General features: G+C 36.9%; 1 protein-coding gene across 3 annotated transcripts in view; it reads right to left on the bottom strand.

Annotated features, from left to right (window-relative positions):
* Nucleotides 1-4,111: 4,111 nt before the first annotated feature.
* Nucleotides 4,112-22,974, bottom strand: part of Jam2 (junctional adhesion molecule 2) — a 69,242-nt gene continuing 50,379 nt past the window's right edge. Inside the window, exons 7-10 of one of the 3 annotated variants that reach the window (XR_007110224.1) lie at nt 13,380-13,487; nt 9,338-9,491; nt 8,546-8,588; nt 4,112-6,669 (exon numbers count right to left, since the gene is read on the bottom strand). Coding sequence is in view for 2 of the 3 variants with exons in the window: in XM_047564547.1 (XP_047420503.1) it covers nt 6,637-6,669; nt 8,546-8,588; nt 11,515-11,530; nt 13,380-13,487 (200 nt within the window). In the remaining variant the exon portion in view is untranslated. Of the gene's footprint in view, nt 6,670-8,545; nt 8,589-9,337; nt 9,492-11,514; nt 11,531-13,379; nt 13,488-22,974 lie in introns of all 3 variants that reach the window. The other 2 variants (XM_047564547.1, XM_047564548.1) reach the window with 2 other exon arrangements.

Below are 22,974 nucleotides of genomic sequence, written 5' to 3'. Positions count from 1 at the left end.
GTAGGAAGAGTCTGATTTTCTATAAGTGCAGGTAAGCAATGACAGATCAGTTTAACTACTTTTATTTGAATAATCATAGGCATTGAAACCATCTGATGCCTAATGACAACTATTTAAAGGTAATTGAGAACTGGAGATGCAACCCAGTGGTAGAATGCTTCCCTAGCAAGTGTGATACCTTGGATTTGATCCCTAGCAGAGGCGGGCAAAGCATATGAATATATGTGCACACGTGTGTGTGTGTGTATACATATATTTATTTGAGGAATGCTCAAGGAATTTCTCCAATCTCCCAGGAAACAGGACTACTTTCCCTGTCTGTTGCTTCCAAGCTACCCCTTGGGTCATTAAGCAAATACCATTCAAAGTAGAGAACTAATATCCTATTTTGTTTCATCTTGTCTTCATGCATTTTACTTGAATTTTACTTTTTATAATTTCATGTCTATTTGTCTCATATATACTTTTTATTTGTCTTGCAATTTGGAGTTTTCTTGAACATCCCAATCTGTCTTTCATTATAGAAATAGCATTCTGTTTGTGAATCACCCCACTCCCATCCCCTACATAGGGCTGTGTGCTTATAGCTAAATTTTAGTTGGGCTGTTGCTCCTTGTCTTCCCGGTGAGCCTCAGTGGTGGTGCTGTAGGTCAAGGTTTCGGCTCCCCTAGGGCCCATTTTCTTTCCAGTTAAGCTGCCCCAGCTCTGCAAACTCCAGCCTTTGTTCACCACTTCAGCCTGCCAGGCACTCATCTTGCAGACCATTTGAAACTACCCTGTATATTTATGACAAAAACTCTCCCAGGTATCTGGCCTTTTAAGATGTTTTCCACCTTGCCTAATATTATGGATTAAATTGTGTTCCCTCATAATTTTTATGCTAAACCTAATACCCAGTATCTCAGAATGTGACTATATTTGGAGATAGGGCCTTTACAGGTAATAAAGTTAAAATGAAAGTGTTAGAATGGGAACTAATCCAGTCTGATGTTCCAGGAGGGAATTTGAGATAAGGAAAAGCAGGGAGAACTAGGAAGGGCATGTTGTGTTCCTCATCTATTGCTACCTTTAACAATGACCAAAATTGTCTGTTCTAGACAACTTTCACTTAATCTGTTTAGGGCGTTTGTTTATTTGTTTTGGGCTGCTGTTGTTCCTGATTGTTGCTGCCCCTGGTGTTGAAGGTTTCCCAATGCTGGTTCTGTGGTAAGGTGTATATATGAGTTCTTGGGACACTTTATGGGCTAGGAGGTCTCCTTGGTTGTACAGATTACCTTCAATGTAATCTCTTCCATATTCTTCTCAGCTTCCATTCTAATGGTAAGTTCACAGTCTCTTGTTTGTTTGCTCTGGGTGAAATACTGGCAAGAAGGCTCAAGGCCAACTGCATCCAGTGTTGCATACTGGATTCATGAGACTCACAGTTTCTTTGCCTAGGAAATCATGGAAAAGTGCTACATCCTCCTCCCCTAGTTTTTGACATTTTTGTCCCAGCTCTCACCTTGCTCAAATAGCTACTGTATCCTTGGCAGGTACCTTCAAGTTGCATAAGTAATTCTCTCCTTGGAGGCATGTTGTAGTATAGTACCCCTCCTTTTAATTCATTCTAACAATTTGGACAATTCATTCTTTGTCTGCCTCACTTCCTATTTCTGTCTCTCTCCCCTCTCCCCTCACTCCTTCCCATTCTTAATCCATTCATACACACTTCAGCTTATGTGTACTGTGTAGTGAGTTAAGGATTAAAGGGGAAGTGGCCTGGAGCAGTTACGTCAGGGTAGCACTGTCCTCATGAACAGCAAATGGTATTCATATCCATTGTGTTCATTTTCTAAGAGAAAGTGGGAAATTTGTCTTCAGCCTCTGGACCAAAGAAAAAGTCCCAGTTAGTGTTCATATCTGTCTTTATAAAATGTCTCATCTCTATGTTGTATGTTATCCTAAAGTTGAGAAAAATAAGTTTTTTGCTGAATCTTTCTATCATTCAATAGTAACGTGATTTTAAGAATGAAAAGTTAGTGGCCCAGCACTATGGTATACCTGTGACCCAGGCTACCTTGGAGGCTAAATGGGAGGATGACAAATTCAAGGCCACTATGGCAACAAGTCTCAAAAATGGTACTGCTAAGGCCAGTCATTATGCACATCTGTGTTTTTGCCCAGCAACTTGGGAAGCTGAAGCAAAAGGAGGACAAGTTTGGAGCCAGCCTCAGCAATTTGGTAAGACCATGTTTCAAAATTTAAAAATATGGCTCAGTGGTAGAATGTCTCTGGCTTCAAGACCCAATACTAAAAAGAAGAAAATAAAAGGAGTGAAAAGGAACTTTAGGAGTTCAGCTACAGATCTTAGGAAATCTGCTTAATGTTTACAGTGTGTGTGTTTGTTGGGGGGGTGGGTTTCTGGGAATGAAATACAAGGCTTCATACATGCTAGGCAAGTGTTCTACGTTGAGCTATGTCCCTAGCCCAATTTTTATAATACCTTTAAGTAACCTTATAAATAGTACACTTTAAGTAGAAAACAGGTGATAAAATTTAGATTTAAAATAGTCTGCCTTCAGTCTTAAATTTTTGTTGTTGACATACATTTTTCACTTGTTTTGATAACATTTCTTAGTATGGAGACGTTTTATACTATAGTGTGTCTTAATTTGCACTTTTTTCCCCAAAATTTGGTCAAATAAAACTATGGCGAATATTAAAAATCAAATAAATATTAGAAAGTACCAACAAACGAAAGTTTATCGTTTACCTTGAATCTCCTTACCAGTTTTTACTACCAAATGTGTTCTGAAAACTTGTAGAACAAGAGACAAAATAAAAAATTAAAATTTAAAATTTGAAAGAATTTATAATCTTATTAGGAGAATCAATTCCATATGGAAGGAATATTATAAATAAATGTATGGGAAGGGGTGATTATTAACAAAATGACCAGAGCTGAATTTGAAGGATGCATAAGGAAACTGAAGAGGATAGTGGAACACATGGCTGAATGGGCAGGTTGTGACAATATGATATGTATGTGTGGCAGGGGGAGCCTTTAATTCCAGGCCCAGGAATTTAGACCTTGGTAATAATAAAGAGTGAAGGCTTTTAGCCAGGGGAAGGGAAAAAAAGGAGAAGGGAGTTGAAATTGTCCAGTACAGTAAACAGGCAAACAGACAGATGGGGTGGAGGAAGGGATACAGGGAAAAGGAACCTTTAAAAATTGGATAAATTAAAATGTAACTAAAAAGTTATTTGAGAGAAGAAGGACCCAGAAATCAAAAGGAGAGATAGTAACAAAAACCTGAAATAAATGGATTTAGCTAGTGACAGAATCAAGCCAATGAATGATGGAATTGGTGATTAAATGGGAGGTTTACATGGAGAGATTTTAAAGATAGAATGATGGTAGTAATAGAATTTAAATGCATTCTTCATGGTTAGCTTTAGTATTTAAAAAAGTAAGATTATAGATTTGAGTATCTGGAGGATGAGGGGAGAGGAGATGAGCTTGCAATGTCCTGCCACTACATTTAGACTAGTACAGGAGAAAGGGAAGACAGAAAGGCATTATAAATTGTGAGGCCAGAGATTAAGGAGGTTGAAGGGAAAGTGTGACAGAAAACCAGGAGAATTTAAATGAAAGGAATTCTGAGGAGGGTGGTGGGGAGGGGGATGGCATATGAATCACCCTGGATTGGATAGACCGGGTCCACAAACACTGACCCCTCACCAACTCTGAACTTGGCAAGATACCAACTCTGAGTTGGTTTCCTGATCTGTAAAATGATGACATTGCCCACATTATACCATCTTTGAGAGGAATGGAACTTTATACACCCTCACCCCATCCACCCCCACCTCTGACATATGAAGTGTTAAATAGTTTTTCCTTATTTTCAGAACCCCCCTCCCAACATATGAGATGTTGGCAGGCAACCAAGCTGAGAGATGAAGAGATTCTAATCTTAAGCAGATAAAGAGCTAGCCTTGCAGCTACAGATGGTGAGAGGGTGTAGTTTCCTGGGTTTTACTAAACAACAATAGGTGGGTGACTCTTCCCCTACATTGTTAACTGGAGCTAAAAAGTTTAAGAAGTTCAGTTTTTTTTTTTTTTATTAATAAAGATTTTAATCAAACAAAGCCAGCTGTGGGCTGTGAAGGAAGTTCTTTGCAAAGCTGTATGGAAAACAGCCCATCTTTCTAGATTTAGTTAGGTTCAACCCCCAACTAAAAATAAAGTGAATCTACTTACAACAGCAACAGTTTTAAAACAAAACACAAATTGTTATTAATGATTCTAGAACCCTAATCTTTATGCAACACAATCTCACTGCAGGAAAATAAAATGTTCTAAGAATTACAGTGGAGTTTTACCAGTGGTTCATGTTCAAGTTCATAAAACAATAACAAGTCACAGTAACACACACACACACACACACACACACACACACACACACACGAAAACAGCCCAGACACCAGTGACCCACAGACGTCTTTTAATAATTAGAAAATTAGTTCTCACACTATATCCTATGTGTAGAAGAAACCATTCTTTACATGATGATTTTGACTTGGCTATATATACAATAATATACTGTACAAGATATATTTGGCACAAAGACAGATGTTTACACTGCATAAAGTGAATTGTCTGGCCTTTGATATCTTAAAAAGAAGCTTTTCCTCTATTAGCAAAGTTAAGGCACTCAAGTTTCCTCTCAAAATATGGATTGGTGTTGTTTAAATTAAAGCAGCTGATCTTATGTGATGGTATGTGTGCCTGATGCGGCATCTTTGAGTCATCTATCCCCTTGACTCCCAGCAGTGCAAAAGGAAAGCGTTCCTCAAATCAAAGCAAAACTTCTTGTTAAAGCATGGGCAGCATTTAGCCAGATTTGTAAGAATCAGTTTATAGATAGGTGTTTTCTATCATTTGCCACCAGGAGTTGGGAAACTATGCTTGTAGGCCAAATCCTGTCTGTGCTTGCTGCATTTCTACTGGGATACAGACATGCTCCTTTTTTTGGCTGCTTTTGGGTGACAGTGGCAGAGTCTAGTAGTTGTAGCAGGAACCATATGGTTTAAAATATCTACTATCTTGCCCTTTATAGAAAGTTTACTAGTGACTAACAGTGCTAAGTTGACCTTTGGGGCAGAACATGTTATAGAAACCAGAAAGGACTCTAGTGAAAAGCGTCAAATGCCACAGACAAGTCAAAGGAAGCAGGCTGATAAAGGCATCTTCCCAGTGACCTGGTGTCCAGGTCCACATCAGACATTCAGTGAGTGCTTAATCATTTGTTCAGTGAAAACTGGGACTCTGCTTTGCTACTGGGTGGAAAGAGTGGATTCCTCTGAAAACGACTTAATGGTGGCCAAAGCTGTCAAAGGTCATGAATCAACTTTTCATCTAGATTTTCCTGGGATAACAGGACATACTCTAGCCATATTTTGTTTTTAATACCAATTAAATAATCAAAAGCAGTTCTAAAAGCTACACTTTTTAAACACAGTTTAATACTCTTCCTATTGAGTGAACTGTTGGAGTTTTCATATTCTAATACTAGCTGGAGGTTTTTGTGGTTAATCAATTCAGAAAACAGATGGTTAGACCCATTTTTTATTTCAATCATCATTTCTCAAGTGCCTTCTATGGCTCAAGCAGGGTGCCAGAGGCAGGGAGTGGCAGTAAGTTAGTTTACTCGTATTTTATTTACCAGACAACCACGTCTTTCCTTGCCACTGCTTTGCCATAAGGATTGACAGCCCTCTGGCTTTAACAGCAAAGGATTCGCCCTGCTCAGAATTTCACTGCATGATTTTTAGGGATAGAGATTTGAAGCTACTACTCATGCAGCAAAAGGTATCTGCAAAGCTGTGAAAGCTCCATTGTTGAGCCCTGATGTCAAAGTCATGGAGTCTCTTCAAAGGAGTCTTAGAGAAAAGAAAGAACAGCGAGCAGCAGCGGGGGTGAAATAAGCCTCTTGGATTTGTATTTACCTCTCAAGATTATAAGTAACATACACCAGGTGAGTCCGTGCACACCTGTGAGCTCTGGTCATTAACTGTTTCTCTTTATGTTACTTTTGGTTCTCAGAAATGATAGTAAATACAAAGTGCAAATCCTTGAGTATAAGACCCAACCTCACTGCCTCCGTTTCGTGGATACATTAGTGATAAATGAGCAATTGAATAAGGATTATGTTATAAAGAAGATTCTGGTGGAAATGAGACCAGAGATTCCTTTTGCATCTGTCAGAGTATTTTCTGAACCCCCTAAATAACACTTTTGCACACAGGTTTATATTTGCATGGTCTGTGGATTAACTTCACAATCATTATGATGTAGTAACTTTCTCTAGAAGTTAGGACATTAGTTAACATTTTACAAATCACAGAATATTTCAAGGTAATTTGACTCCTGTTCTTTAGTCCAGACAGAAGAAGCCAGATCATATTTCAGGTGACAAAACCGTTTGCTTAAAATAACAATTTCAGGTGAGTCAAGTCATAAAAAAACATAATGAAATATCAATTTCATTTTGTCATGTACCCCTTTGCAAATTAAGACAAAGCAGAGTTTTATAATACTTTAATAACTGTGTAACAACTGTGGTTTTGGTGTATCTCAAAAGTTGAATTCTTTTAAATTATGAAGGATTTTGTGTGCTTGAAATCCTAGGGAAAAAAAGAAAACAAATCAAGGTTAAATATAATGTACTAATACACATTTAAGGAAGTACATAGAAGTCTTATAAATATCAAACTACATCCACTATAAGAATCATAGAGATACAAACCAGCATGTATTTAATTAAATCTGATTTATGGGAATTTAAGTAAGTAAATACTAGAAGACAAAGTATTTGAAACTATGTCTAGAAAGTAAGGAAGCAGGACTGGAAGTTAGAGCAAGAGAAATATCGTCAATTAGGGATATGCTACTGGCATCTAGCTGGACAGAGGCCTGAGCTGCTACACATCCTCCAGTGCACAGGACAGCCTGCCACAACACAGAGTAATGAGGCTCAAAGCTGTCAGGTTGAAAACCCAGCTGAGTATAAAGTAGAATTGAAGGGGACCAGTTCTGAGATGATGATGGCCACCAAGAGAAAGAAAAGGAAAAAGAAACAGTCTTTTCTTTCAATTTAGATAACAATATGCCTCTCAGTTTGATGGGATGGGATTATTTTGTTCCATAAATTATAGGAATGAGTATGAAGTTGCACATTGCTTGTCCCCTAACTAAAGAACAGTAGGCTTTCAGTGTCGTAAACTACATAGGGATTTCTGTGATAGATTCTGGAGTAAATGAGTTAAAAAAATCAAATTTTTATACAAAATTTGCGAAATGTTTATGGAGCAATAAATGAGTGTTAAATATTAGTGCCCATTAGAGTCACAGTATTTAAAATACTAATGTCCATTCCCCACCCCAAGCTTTACTGAAAGGAAATCTAATAATCTCTGCTCTGCAGTACTAAGGAATTCTGGGAACCTTCTGGTTTTCAAACAGTAGTTAAGAACTTAAAAACATTATAAACTCCCCTTCCCTCACTATATTCCTGAAAAAAACAACCCAGAAAGTTCAATGTTTGCTTAAAGTACTACAAAATGTAAGCAATGATGTTTTCTAAACCATCAGAGTTAGATCTTTATTGCCTTTCTAGGACTTCTTAAATCCTTTTAGCCCTAGCAGAGGATATTTCATATCCTTAAATTTTCCAAGTGCCTTTGAATAACCAAAGGCATATTCTAGAACCATAGATCTGCTGGTAGTGATCTATTCAAAGAGCTAGGAAGCAAGGAACCTGGTTCCAGCTCCCCCACTATCATCCTGCAAGAACTTAAATCTTAACCTCTTCATCTGTCAAATAGAGCAGAAAACTGTAGGCCTAGTGATCTTTTAAAAATTTTTTTAAAATTTGTTCTAATTGGTTATACATGACAGTAGAAGATATTTTCACACATTGTACACAAATGGAGCACAACTTCTCATTCCTCTAGCTGTACATGGTTCTGAGTCACACCAGTAGTGTAATCACACATGTGTACAAGGTCATAATGTCTGCCTCATTCTACCACCCTTCCCATCCCCACCGCACCCAGCTCACCTCACTCCTCCCTGCACAATCCAAAGTTGTTTCATTCTTCCCTACCCACAACCCTCTATGAATCAGCATCCACTTATCAGAAAACATTGGGCCATTGGTTTTTTTTTTGGATTGGCTTATTTCACTTAGCATAATATTTTCTAGTTCTATCCATTTACCTACAAATGCCATAATTTCATTGATATTAAGGAGGCAGACTGATAATAGAAGACACCATGAGAGAAAAGAATGATATAATAAAGATCACTTACTGTGCTTACTCCACAAAACTTTTCTTCCCAGTGGGGGAAAGAAACTAATGTTCACTTAGATCCTTCTAGATGCCAGTAGTAGATACTAATACAAAATGCATTAAAAGTGAAGATTCACAACTTCCACACAACTGCTTCATTTCCCTTACCTATTTATATATCCTGTAAAAACGCTTTTAAAATACTCACATTTTCACTCATTGTAGGGGCTTTAGATGAAGAACTACCCTTCCTGTTTGTGGAAAATAAAAGAGAGTATTTATTGCATTATCACCTCCCATTCTGAAACACTATTCTCATTTAGTTAACATTACCTCCATTCATTTTACCAGCAGAAAGATGAATATTTATCTTAGCCAATAACTATAATTGAATTTCTTGTATTTACCAACAACATTCACAGAGAAATCCATGCAACAAAGTACTCATGTGTGTGAAGTTCTGTGCATCTAAATATATGGTTTAGAGACTAAAGAGTTTTGTGCAATTATTACTGGGTAATTTTTTTGGTGCTGAGGATTGAACCCAGGGTCTTGGGCATGCAAAGCAGGATTTCTACGAACCAAGCTATATCCCCAGTCCATTACTATGTACCTTAACATTAACATTAAGCATTTTGAAAGCTTAATTATTGTAATCTCAAAATTCACTTTTATCCATAGAAAGTTTTACATGGGGACTGGGATTCCATTAAAAGTTCAATAAATTTTGAAAGATGTAGTTTAACAAATAGGAGGAAAGGTGTCAAGGAATAAAGATATTTCTTTCCAGAATGCCACCTGGTTTTGTACGACATTAATTCAAGGAAGTATAAAGCTCCTTTGCCGCTTGTGTAATGTGAAATCTCTCTGTTCAAAACCCTCCAGTTATTTTCATCTTTCTCAATAAAAGTGGAAGTCCTCAGAACTGCCTGGGGGTCAGCAGTGGGATGGGGTGGAATGATGGCTACACATTCAGGCTGCCCCGCTCTTCTGAACTCACCTCCTTTGCTACTCCTAGTCATGATAACTTGGATTTCACCCTGGATTTGTACTGGGATATTATGAGGGATGGGGCCAGGCATCTGGGAACAGGAAATCAATGGTAGCTAAGTCTTCAAAAGATGTAGATGACAGTGTATCTGAAACCATGGCAGCTGGGAATAGAGGAGAGAGCCCTTAGACTCACAGTACGGACTGCCATGTCCATATGTACAGGAAGGACAGTCACACATCAAGCACACATAAACCAGGACTTTGTTGATCTCATTCATATCTCATATACCAATGAGTCCTACATTTCTATCTCCAGTTAAGCTATTTTCCCAAACTCCAAAGTTGAATATTCAGCTACTTACTGATTAGCTATACTTGGAAGTCTAATAAGCTTACTGAGGATTAAAATTCCAAATACTCCAGACCTCTTCACCTACCCCACCACCACTTCCAAGGCCACTCCTCCTAAAATCTTCCAAATTTCCATAAATGGAAACTATCCTTCTCATAACCTTGAAGGTACCTTCCATTGCTTTCTTTTTCTCTCAGCCCATATTCAACAGATCAGCAAATAGTTAAAAATATATCCAGAATCCTATCACTTTCAACATCTCCAACATTGCTGCTTTGGTACCAACTGCCATTCTCTTTCTTCTTTTTTTTTAATTGGCATATTATTATGCATAATAGTAGATTCATTATGCCATAACTATAGATGCAAATAACATAATTTGATCAATCTCATTCCCCAGTAAGTTCCCTTTCTTTCTCTTCCCTCCTGCAATCCTGCTGCCATTTTCTTTTGCCTTGAGTACTGTAGTAGCTTCTTAACTCGTCTATACATTTTCACCCCTTGTTACCTCATAGTTAATTCTAAACAGAACAGCCAATGTGAACTTTGAAGAATTAAGTAAGATCATGCTACTTTTCCACTCATAGCCCTCCAGTGATTTCCTATCTTAACTGTGTACCAGAACTTAATTGCTCAAAACTTCCTGGAAGGGTCACTATACAATCTGACCTATTCTGTGTACTCATTTCCTTCGCTCTGTTTCCCATATGCTGTTCGAATCACACTGGTCTCCTTGACATCCCTTGCACATTCTAGGCATGCTTGGTCTTGAGCTCTACCACAGTTTGGATCTTGAATGTTCTCCATATATTGAAAGCTTGGCTGCTAGCATGTAATGCTCTTCGGAAGAGGTAGAACCTTTAGGAGGTGGGGCCCAGTGGGATACAGTTAGTTGCATGCTCTTAAAGGAGATATTGGGGACTTTCTCCCCTCTTCCTCCTCTTTCTTTTGCTTCCTAGCCATTATGAAGTCGACAGACTTGTCCAACCTCATGCCTCTGCCTCAACATGCTATCTCACCCCAACCTAAAAGCGATCAGGTCAACTGTTCATAGACTGAAATCTCCAAAACTGGGAGCCAAAATAAACATTCTCTGTCTTTAACCTGATTGTGCTAGGTATTTGTTATAGTAATGAAAAGCTAGCTCAGTTGAGCTCTTTGTTTCCTGCCCTCCATATGAACACTCTTCTCATGGAAGAGTGTTGCATAACTTGCTCTCTCACCTCCTCAGGTCTTTCTCAGACATCACCTTATCAGTGAAGCCCTTCCTGACTATCCTATTTAAATTGATAATTTTCATTCCTACCCTGTGCACTCCCTATCCTCTTACTTGCTTTATTTTTTCTCCATAGTGCTTAACACAATCTGACATACTGTATAATACACATATTTGTTGACTTTTCTGCCTTTCTCTACTAGTATGTAAACTCCATTAAACAGTATTTTGTGGACATTTTTGTGTACTGCTGTTTTGCCAATCCTTAGAACACTGTTGCCAAATATACAATTAAATGTAAAAAATGAACAAGTAAAATTTTATTTGAAAAATTTCGATTTAGCAAAATGTGGTAAATGCATATATATTTTAAAGTAGTACTAAGGGAATGCTTATGAAGTCAAATTAATGCCCATGATTCTTCTCTTGGTAATCACTCATCATTTACAAATAGGCATGAGGCATGAGGCAGAATATATTCTTGATGTATTTGAATAACTCCCTAGAAATAAACCTACGGAAATAACCCAATATCCCATTCTTGATTGTAAACAGATATATAACAGAATATTAGTGGATATAGGGAAAGGCATGCATTTGAAGAAAGTATACTTACTGGAAGGAAGTTTCTTCTACAAAAAGAATAAGTATATAAATCATTAATGCAAGAATTCATATGGGATGACAGATTTATTTAAAGACGAGTTTGCTTATTAATACCTTTTTAATCTCAATTCTCACTTGCTGACATTTGTACCTTCTAAATCAAGGGTTGGCAAACTTTCTACAAAGGGTCACACAGCAAATATTTTAGGCTCTGTTTTCCCAAAGGCAAAAGTAAGGATACTATTTAGGTACTTATAAGAAAGGAAACGAATTTCCAAAATTTTTATAGATAAAATTTAAAGTATAATAATAAGGTCTTATAGTACAAGTCTACTAGTTAGAAGAATGGAATTTGTTGTGGGGGACAATATTTCTCTTAATTAGGATTCAAAGTTAGTGTTTCCTATCAGTAAGTAATTGCAAATTTTCTTCTTTAAAAGTTTGGGGACCTCAGAAAATCAGGTGGGGAGTCAGATTTGGCCCTGGGTCAAAATTTGCCAATTTCCATCCTAAACACAAGTTAAAGAATATGATTATTTTGGGTGGGTTTTCTCCCAAAGAAAAATGTGAATAACATTATTAGCTAATAACCCTTAATATAAAAAATGACTCTTTAATTCAGTATTTTAAGAAAAAAATTGTTTGCCAACTCATTAAAAATACTCATACAGATATTCATTAGACATATAAATACAGACTACAAGAATTTTGAACGAGTAATCTTAATGCAGTACTTTCACAGGTGACCAGCAGGGGGACACAGCTAGATTCCATTCATAAAATTACATTATACTGAATTTAAACTGAAGCACTTACACACAAGAATAATACAGTTGTTCTTATTTATGGGGAATGTTCTTGAATCCATGTTTATGGAAACACTTTATTACATTCAATATCTATTTATAAATATTATTTAAAACTCCTCAAATTTAAGTTTTATTTTGGTACAAATTATTTTAAAACCCATATTCTAAAATTAATGCTCTTTATAAAACAGTGGGTCTAAAATTTATTCATGCTATAAATTTATTTATTATTCCATTTAAAAATTCAACTTATACACTATTGCCAAAGGACGTGATGGAGTTCTACAGCTTTGAGATAATTTAAAGACTGGAAATAAAGAAATATATTAAGAGAATAAAACATTATTTTTAAATCTCACCCATTAAATCAAACCTGTTCTATTGTCAAGAGGTTTAACTTGAAGAACTAAAACCTTGCTCGAAAGCATCTCCAATAGTGTAGGTTTCTAGTTTTGATCGAACAATGCTCTTCTACAGTTAAGCTAAATTTGACATTCAACATTTCATTGTTTAACACCGATAAAACACTTCTCTTGTTTGTTTCCATCAAATGGCTTATAAAATTTGAATATTCAATTCCTAATTTAAAATAAGAGGATCTTTCATGTACATAAATATACCACAGTCCATGTTGAATATCTGTCTCTATACTATGCCACTCTAAGGATGCCACTCACACATGCTATGGTGTTGCTTAGAATTTTTTAAATATATTTAAAAAAATTTTTTTAGTTATAGATGGACACAATATCTTTATTTTATTCATTTATTTTATGTGGTGTTGAGGATTGAACCCAGTACCTCACTCATGCTAGGCAAGCGCTCTACCACTGAGTCACAACCCCTGCCCTGTTGCTTAGAATTTTGCAATGAGGCAGCTTCTTTTTTCTCTGTGGTTGCCCAGATGCTTCATAACCCACTTGCATATTACCTTGAGCATCTTCTATAGCAGAAAATCAATGAAAAATATTCCCCAGAGCTTGTTAGGACTTTTTAGGAGAAATAGCATCTCATAAGAAGACTATATCCAAAGGAAATTGTGTATCAAAGAGTGAAATTCACTTACTTGAAAAGTATCCTTTTCTCTGAGCATAGCACACACCAAGGCCACACACAGAAATCACTAAGGTCACAACTACTACAGCTGCTATGATGCCACTTATGTTGAGATCATCTGGAAGTGAAATAAATCATGTGTAAATTCACAGCACATGGATGGACAGACTTCATCATTACAATGAAAGGGCTCAAAAAACTCCCCTTTGGACTGGGGTTGTGGCTCAGTGGTAGAGCGCTTGCCTAGCATGTATGAGACTCTGGGTTCAATCCTCAGCACCACATACAAAGAAACACAAATAATAAAATAAAGGTATTGTGTCTATCTGCAACTAAAAAAATTAAAACAACTCCCCTTTGCCACTATGCTAAAAAGCATAGTTTCAAGCCTTTGAAGCCTGTTCAACTAACTCAATTCCAAGGCATAGCACAAAACTATGCATGCTAGGCAAGTGCTATTTTTTTTTTGAGGTAAATAAAATTAAACTTTTATTACAGGAGATATTTAGTTGATTTACATGGATGAATGCTAAAAGATCATTGATTGGAACATCATGTACTAAATATGAAAAAATCAGATACTCTTAACTAAAATACATTTAAACATAAGACATATTTGTAATTTGGTTAATATAAAGAATGTCTAAAATTCCTTTATTCTCTATGTTCTCATTGAGAGCCAAGTTACTAGCATTTAATATCAGGTGTGATATGTAAATGTCTAAAAATATTTTTTTAGCTAATACAATAGAAGATTATAACATGTTGAATAAATTAAAGCAAAATTTGTACAAAATAATTTTCAAAAATTTACATGTAATTAAATTGGCTATATATAATTTGCTTTATATATAATTAAATTGGCTATATATATCTAACACAATCATCTAAGGTTATTAAAAGATTTTTATTTAAATTCTAAGTTTCTATCATAAAGGCTATTTACAAATATAGAAAAGATCTTTTTACAAACTCCTACTAATTGGATTTTCTAACTAATGGATAGAAGAAAAATATGCTTAAAACATTAACCTCTCTTAGGCTGGTTGAATTTCTATTATTATTAAAAAAACTAATTTCAAAGACAGTGTGATTTCTATAATTTGGCCAAACAATACCTTATTTATTTATTTATTTATTTATTTATTTATTTATTTATTTTTTTACATTTACATAGAGTAATGATGTTTATTTTATTTTTCCCCTCCCCCCACCCCTCCCACCCCTCTTTTCCCTCTACACAGTCCTTCTTTCCTTCATTCTTGCCGCTGTCCTTAGCCTAACTCTAAACCTAACCCTAAACCTAATGCTAGCCCCTCCCACCCCCCATTATATGTCCTCATCCACTTATCAGCGAGATCATTCGACCTTTAGTTTTTTGAGATTGGCTTATCTCACTTAGCATGATATTCTCCAATTTCGACCATTTGCCTACAAATGCCATAATTTTATCATTCTTCATTGCGGAGTAATATTCCATTGTATAAATATGCCACAGTTTCTTTATCCATTCATCAACTGAAGGGCATCTAGGTTGGTTCCACAATCTGGCTATGGTGAATTGAGCAGCAATGAACATTGATGTGGCTGTATCTCTGTAGTATGCTGATTTTAAGTCCTTTGGGTATAGGCCAAGGAGTGGGATAGCTGGGTCAAATGGTGTTTCCATTCCAAGCTTTCTGAGGAATCTCCACACTGCTTTCCAGAGTGGCTGCACTAATTTGCAACCCCACCAGCAATGTATGAGTGTTCCTTTTTCCCCACATCCTCGCCAACACCTATTGTTGCTTGTATTCTTGATAATCGCCATTCTAATTGGGGTGAGATGAAATCTTAGGGTAGTTTTGATTTGCATTTCCCTTATTACTAGGGATGTTGAACATTTTTTCCTATATCTGTTGATTACTTGTACATCTTCTTCTGTGAAGTGTCTGTTCATTTCCTTAGCCCATTTGTTGATTGGATTATTTGTATTCTTGGTGTAGAGTTTTTTGAGTTCTTTATAGATTCTGGAAATTAGCGCTCTATCTGAGGTATGGTTGGCAAAGATATTCTCCCACTCTGTAGGCTCTCTCTTCACATTTCTGATAGTTTCCTTTGCTGAGAGAAAGCTTTTAAGTTTGAATCTATCCCAGTTGTTGATTCTTGCTTTTATTTCTTGTGCTATGGGTGTACTGTTAAGGAAATCTGATCCTGAGCCAACAAGTTGAAGATTTGGACCTACTTTTTCTTCTATAAGATGCAGGGTCTCTGGTCTGATTCCGAGGTCCTTGATCCATTTTGAGTTGAGTTTTGTGTAGGGTGAGAGATAGGGGTTTAATTTCATTCTGTTGCATATGGTTTTCCAGTTTTCCCAGCACCATTTGTTGAAGAGGCTATCTTTTCTCCATTGCATATTGTTGGAACCTTTGTCTAGTCTGAGAAAATTGTATTTATTTGGGTTTGTGTCCATGTCCTCTATTCTGTGCCATTGATCTACCTGTCTATTTTGGTACCAATACCATGCCGTTTTTGTTACTATTGCTTTGTAGTAGAGTTGAAGATCTGGTATTGCAATACCCCCTGCTTCGCTCTTGCTACTGAGGATTGCTTTAGCTATTCTAGGTTTTTTATTCTTCCAGATGAATTTCATAATTGCTTGCTCTATTTCTGCAAGGTACATCATTGGGATTTTAATTGGAATTGCACTGAATCTGTATAGCACTTTAGGTAGTATAGCCATTTTGATGATATTAATTCTGCCTATCCAGGAACATGGGAGATCTTTCCATCTTCTAAGGTTTTCTTGAATTTCTTTCTTTAGTGTTCTGTAGTTCTCATTGTAGAGGTCTTTCACCTCTTTTGTGAGATTGATTCCCAAGTATTTTATTTTTTTCGATGCTATTGTGAATGGGGTAGTTTTCCTAATTTCTCTTTCTGAAGATTCATCACTTATGTATAAAAATGCATTGGATTTATGAGCATTGATCTTGTAACCTGCTACTTTACTGAATTCACTTATGAGTTCTAAAAGTTTTCTGGTGGAATTTCCAGGTTCCTCTAAATATATAATCATGTCATCAGCGAACAGGGATAGTTTGAGTTCTTCTTTTCCTATTCGTATCCCTTTAATTTCTTTGGTTTGTCTGATTGCTCTGGCTAGAGTCTCAAGGACGATGTTGAATAGAAGCGGTGAAAGAGGGCATCCCTGCCTTGTTCCAGTTTTTAGGGGGAACGCTTTCAGTTTTTCACCATTTAGAATGATATTAGCCATGGGCTTAGCGTAGATTGCCTTTATAATGTTTAGGAATGTTCCCACTACCCCAATTTTTTCAAGTGTTTTGAGCATGAAGGGATGCTGTATTTTATCAAATGCTTTTTCTGCATCTATTGAAATAATCATGTGATTCTTAACTTGAAGTCTGTTGATATGGTGAATGACATTTATTGATTTCCGAATGTTGAACCAACCTTGCATCCCTGGGATAAAACCCACTTGATCGTGGTGCACTATCTTTTTAATATATATTTGTATGCGATTTGCTAAAATTTTGTTGAGAATTTTTGCATCGATATTCATTAAGGATATTGGTCTGAAATTTTCTTTCCTCGATGTGTCTCTGTCTGGTTTAGGTATCAGGGTGATATTGGCTTCATAGAACGAGTTTGGTAGGGTTCCCTCCTCTTCTATTTCATGGAATAGTTTGAGAAGTATTGGAATGAGCTCTTCTTTAAAGGTTTTGTAGAACTCGGCTGAGAACCCATCTGGTCCCGGACTTTTCTTTGTTGGTAGGCTTTTGATGACCTCTTCTATTTCATTGCTTGAAATTGGTTTATTTAAGTTGTGTATGTCCTCCTCGTTCAGTTTAGGTAGTTCATATGTCTCTAGAAATTTGTTGATGTCTTCGAGGTTTTCTGTTTTGTTGGAGTATACATTTTCGAAATAGCTTCTAATTATGTTTTGTATTTCACTCGTGTCTGTTGTGATGTTTCCTTGTTCATTCCGAATTTTAGTAATTTGAGTTTTCTCCCTCTTTCTCTTTGTTAGTGTGGCTAAGGGTTTATCAATTTTATTTATTTTTTCAAAGAACCAACTATTATTTTGTTAATTTTTCCAATTGTTTCTTTTGTTTCGATTTCGTTGATTTCGGCTCTGATTTTAACTATTTCCTGTCTTCTACTACTTTTGGTATTGGTCTGCTCTTCTTTTTCTAGTGCTTTGAGCTGTAGTGTTAAGTCGTTTATTTGTTGATTTCTACTTCTTTTTTTGAATGCACCCCATGAAATAAATCTTCCTCTAAGTACTGCTTTCATAGTGTCCCAGAGATTTTGATATGATGTGTCTTTGTTCTCGTTTACTTCTAAGAATTTTTTATTTCCCTCCTGATGTCTTCTGTTATCCATTCATCATATAATAGTGTATTATTTAGTCTCCAGGTATTGGAGAAGTTTCTGTTTTTTATTCTGTCATTTATTTCTAATTTCAATCCATTATGATCTGATAGAGTACAAGGTAGTATCTCTATCTTCTTGTATTTGCTAACAGTAGCTTTGTGGCATAAAATATGGTCTATTTTAGAGAAGGATCCATGTGCTGCTGAGAAGAAAGTGTATTCGTTCTTTGTTGGATGGTATATTCAAATATGTCCGTTAAGTCTAAATTGCTGATTGTGTTGTTGAGATCTATAGTTTCTTTATTCAATTTTTGTTTGGACGATCTATCCAGTGGTGAGAGAGGTGTGTTAAAATCGCCTAGTATTATTGTGTTGTGGTCTATTTGAATTCTGTAATTGAGAAGGATTTGTTTGACGTACGTGGATGGCCAATGTTCGGGGCATAGATATTTATGATTGTTATGTCTTGCTGATTTATGCTTCCCTTAAGCAGCATGTAATGTCCTTCTTTATCCCTTCTGACTAGTTTTGAAGTCCACATTATCTGAGATGAGGATGGATACTCCAGCTTTTTTGCTGTGTCCGTGTGCATGGTATGTTTTTCCCCATCCTTTCACCTTTAGTCTATGGGTGTCTCTTTCTATGAGGTGAGTCTCTTGCAGGCAGCATATTGTTGGATTTTTCTTTTTAATCCAATCTGCCAGTCTGTGTCTTTTGATTGATGAATTCAGGCCATTAACATTCAGGGTTATTATTGTGATATGATTTGTATTCCCAGTCAATTGACTCATATTTTTTTTTGACATGATTTGGTTTCTCCTTTATTTGGCTATTCCTTTAGGCTAGCGCCTCCTGTTGCTGATTTACATTGTTGTTTTTCATCTCTTCCTCATGGAATATTTTGCTGAGAATGTTCTGTAATGCTGGCTTTCTTTTTGTAAATTCCTTTAGCTTTTGTTTATCATGGAAGGATCTTATTTCATCGTCAAATTTGAAGGTAAGTTTTGCTGGTATAAGATTCTTGGTTGGCATCCGTTTTCTTTCAGGGCTTGGTATATGTTGTTCCAGGCCCTTCTAGCTTTTAGGGTCTGGATTGAAAAATCTGCTGATATTCTTATTGGCTTCCCTCTGAATGTAATTTGATTCTTTTCTCTCGCGGCCTTTAAAATTCTGTCTTTATTTTGTATGTTAGGTATTTTCATAATAATGTGCCTTGGTGTGGGTCTGTTGTAATTTTGTATGTTTGGAGTTCTATAAGCCTCTTGTACTTGGTTTTCCATTTCATTCTTCAGATTTGGGAAATTTTCTGTTATTATTTCATTGAATAGATTGTTCATTCCTTTGGTTTGTTTCTCTAAGCCTTCCTCAATCCCAATAATTCTTAAATTTGGCCTTTTCATGATATCCCATAATTCTTGTAGATTCTGTTCATGATTTCTTACCATCTTTTCTGTTTGGCCAAATTTGCTTTCAAGATTAAATAATTTGTCTTCAATGTCTGAGGTTCTGTCTTCCAGGTGTTCTATCCTATTGGTTATGCTTTCTATGGAGTTTTTAACTTGGTTTATTGTTTCCTTCATTTCAAGTATTTCAGTTTGTTTTTTTTTCAGTATCTCTAACTCTTTATTGAAATGATCTCTTGCTTCCCGTATTTGCTCTTTTAACTGTTGATTGGTGCGATCATTTAATGCCTGCATTTGCTCTTTCATCTCCTCCTTCAATGCCTGCATTTGCTCTTTCATCTCCTCATTAGCTTCTCTGATCGTTTTAATTACGTACATTCTGAACTCCCTTTCTGACATTTCTTCTGCTGTGCTGTCATTGGGTTTTATTGATGTAGTATCTAGGTTTGTTTGGGACATTTTCTTCCCTTGTTTTCTCATATTGGTCAGTTGTCAGTGGGACCCTGAGATATTGCAGTTTTCCGCTACTGGCTTATAGTGTTCCGGTAGATTTCCAGTGTATCACCTCCCAGCCTTCAGTAGCCTGATGTCTTGGAGGAATCTGATAAAGCAGCTCATCCGAAGAAAACTGCCCCTAGCCCCCTACTGGTTCCACGGTTTGGAACTGGCTCTGTGCGGAAATGCTCTCACTGTGGGCCTGCACCGTGCAGCTGGCCGTGTGGGAGGAGCCCACTGCCGGAGTGTGGAAGGCTACCTTGGGAAGACTCTAGCTGCCCTGCCCGGCTCCAATAAGCCACCTCTATCTGGGCCTGCCACCCGGACCGAGCTTTACCCAGTGGGCAGACTCACCCGTGGCTCTATTTCAGTCCGAGTCTCTCAATGCCTCCCCTTCTTAACTCCAGGGTTCTGGAGCGACTGGGGGTGCAGTCTCCCTCTAGGCCGCCATCTTGGATCGCCCCGTGAAGAGAGCCTGCAGCCGGAGTGGGCAGAGCCGCCTGAAGAGGTCTCTGGCTGCCCTGCCCTAATCCCAGAGGCTGTTTGCGGATCGCGGCTCTCCGCTGGTTCGTTGCTGGAGTACGCTGCGCTGCAGGGGCTCCGGGACTCGGAGCTTGTTCTGGTCAGAAAGGCTCTCACTAGCGGGCCAGTTCCATTCCGAGAACCTGGAGAAGCTGGCTGTGTGGGCGGGGCCCACCGCCGGAGTGCGCAGGGCTGCCTGTGGATGACTCTAGCTGCCCTGCCCGGCTCCGATAAGCCACCTCTATCTGGGCCTGCCACCCGGACCGAGCTTTACCCAGTGGGCAGACTCACCCGTGGCTCTATTTCAGTCCGAGTCTCTCAATGCCTCCCCTTCTTAACTCCAGGGTTCTGGAGCGACTGGGGGTGCAGTCTCCCTCTAGGCCGCCATCTTGGATCGCCCCCGGCAAGTGCTATTGACAGAGCTGTTTTTCTTAAAATTTGTGTATCTTAAATCTTAAAAAGTTCAGTGATCAAGAAAGAAAATGCCTGGCATTCTTTTGCATTCATTTGGAAACATAATAATTCTTAGAGTTAAATATCAGGTTGGAAACTATCTTTTTTCCATATTTTTATTGGTGCATTATAATTGTACATAATGGTGGGGTTTGTTGTTACATATTCATACATGCACACAATGGAAGCAATCTTAGAAGTTGGATGAGTTGAAATATTCTACTGTGGCCCCTTTACCCCCAATTTTACTTTAAATTCTTCTGTATCATCCTCTGTGCAATTTCACAAATAATGAAAAACTCAATCTCCAAGAGCACATATGTGTTCTACAAAACTGTCAGAAAGACCTTCCTTCTTGAATTTATACAGGTTGTGTTGTATGTACGTGTGTATCGCACACATGGCCATGTACATATATGCCACTAAACTGTTACTCAATGAAGTAAGCACACTTTTCCCTTTACTAAAATGTTATCTCTTCTCTACCCTAATACAAGTAGATTTTTTGGACTCAAGTTTGGAATTACTACCATGTTACAAACCTATGAGTTTTTTTCTGGATTGATTCTATTACCCAATAATTAGATTATTAAACTTCCAAGCTTAATACTCTTGCAAACTGGACATTGTATCAAAGATACCCTTATTCAAGTCATTAATAAAATGATGAACATGACTTTGTTAAGGAAAGATCTATGTAACAGACTGGTAAGACACCTTCCTTCATATAGTGCAATTTATCAGCATGCCTGGAATATGTGATTCAAGGATGTATAAATCCATCCTAACATTATTAGGTCATATTTCTCCATCCTGACTATAGGAATTTCATGACCCACATTCTTGTTATTTATATACTTTCTATGTATTTATTAAAGAAGTGATCCCTAAAGAGTTCCTTCCCCCCCCCCATACTGGGACTTAAATACAAGAGACCCCATGCATGCTAGGCAAGTGCTGTACTATACCTCAAGCCCTTTAAATTTTTTTTTAAACAGGAAACATGATAATCTTTCAAAAGCCTAATTTAACCAGAGTAGAAAACATCAATTATTACTTGGTATAGACTCAGTTCATATTTGGTGGCCATTGAGAGGTCAAAGTCAATGAGATTCTGCTATATATTTACTTGAATGAAAAAGAGAAAGGAGGGCAAAAAATCCACAGTAATCAGAGTTAGGTAAAATTAAGTCAATAGCTAAATGAATTCCTGAGAACCAAACCATGCCTATTATTTTTTTGTAGTAACCAATGAATTTGACATCTACAAAGTGTTCAAATCTAAGGGCTATCATTTGATTTTAAAAAAAACACTATACTTATAGTTTGTGATGAATTTGACATCAGTGAAAGATTAACCCTAAAAGCAAACTCTGACTTGTCCTGTGAGTGCTAAATCATGCAGTGGATTTTATGTTATTTTCTTCAATGGTATAGAAGATAGAAAAATAGTAAGTTAGAGATAAGCTGTTTTCACCCAGTTGCTCTTTTCTGTAAGATACTGAGCAAGTCATGCATTACAACTCAGTGAAGAGAAAATGTAGCAATAAATATGAAAATATTTTTGTATTCTTTCTTTGAAAAAGAAAGCAGCCACCATAAAAGGAAGGTGACATTATTCTAATTGAAAGGAACCAAACTGTTAAAAGGCTAAGGAGGAGGCTGCACAAAAAGGCAGCCTGGGAATGATCAGCAAATTCATGCCTTACTTTACTTCTATGCTTCAAAAAGAATTTCTTTAAGAGAGTTAACAGATTCTGGGTTTTCATTATAAGATATCAGTGGTATTTCACAAAGAACACCAAGAAAATGAATTCATGAATTTATATGTATTTCAAAAGATGTAAATTAACAAACCAAAGTCATGAAACACCTAGGCTCAGTGAATGAGCATTAAACAAACTAATTTTAATATTTAAGCTAACATACCTAGAAAGAAGATGCACAGAAATCATGTATAATAACTGGGGAAACAAACTTTTAAATTTGCACAATCATATCTGCAGTCATCTACATGCACTGAAAAAATGAATTTCTGACTCCATAAAGTTAAGGATCAGTTCCTGCAACCAGGCTCATCCTCAGTATTCTGTTTTAGGGTACAGTTGTCCTGAGTGAACTTCAACCCCTGGCTGCCATTTATAGCACATCCCTTCATCACACAACTATATTCAAAACACTGGCTCTCACCACAAGTGAGAATTAAATCAAAATATTGAAAATTAAATTAAAAATAATAATATGCTTGACAACTCATATAACTTAGAAAATATTAAGTGCTAATTTTATGGGACTCTAAGAACGTTATTTTGTGATATGTAGTATATGTGTGGCAGTTATATTTTATAGCAACCTAGAT

The sequence above is a fragment of the Sciurus carolinensis genome, chromosome 9 (assembly GCF_902686445.1).
Source record: "Sciurus carolinensis chromosome 9, mSciCar1.2, whole genome shotgun sequence".
NCBI lineage: Eukaryota > Metazoa > Chordata > Mammalia > Rodentia > Sciuridae > Sciurus > Sciurus carolinensis.
The sequence above is the reverse complement of the archived record's forward strand: the minus strand, read 5'-3'. Positions and strand labels throughout refer to the sequence as shown.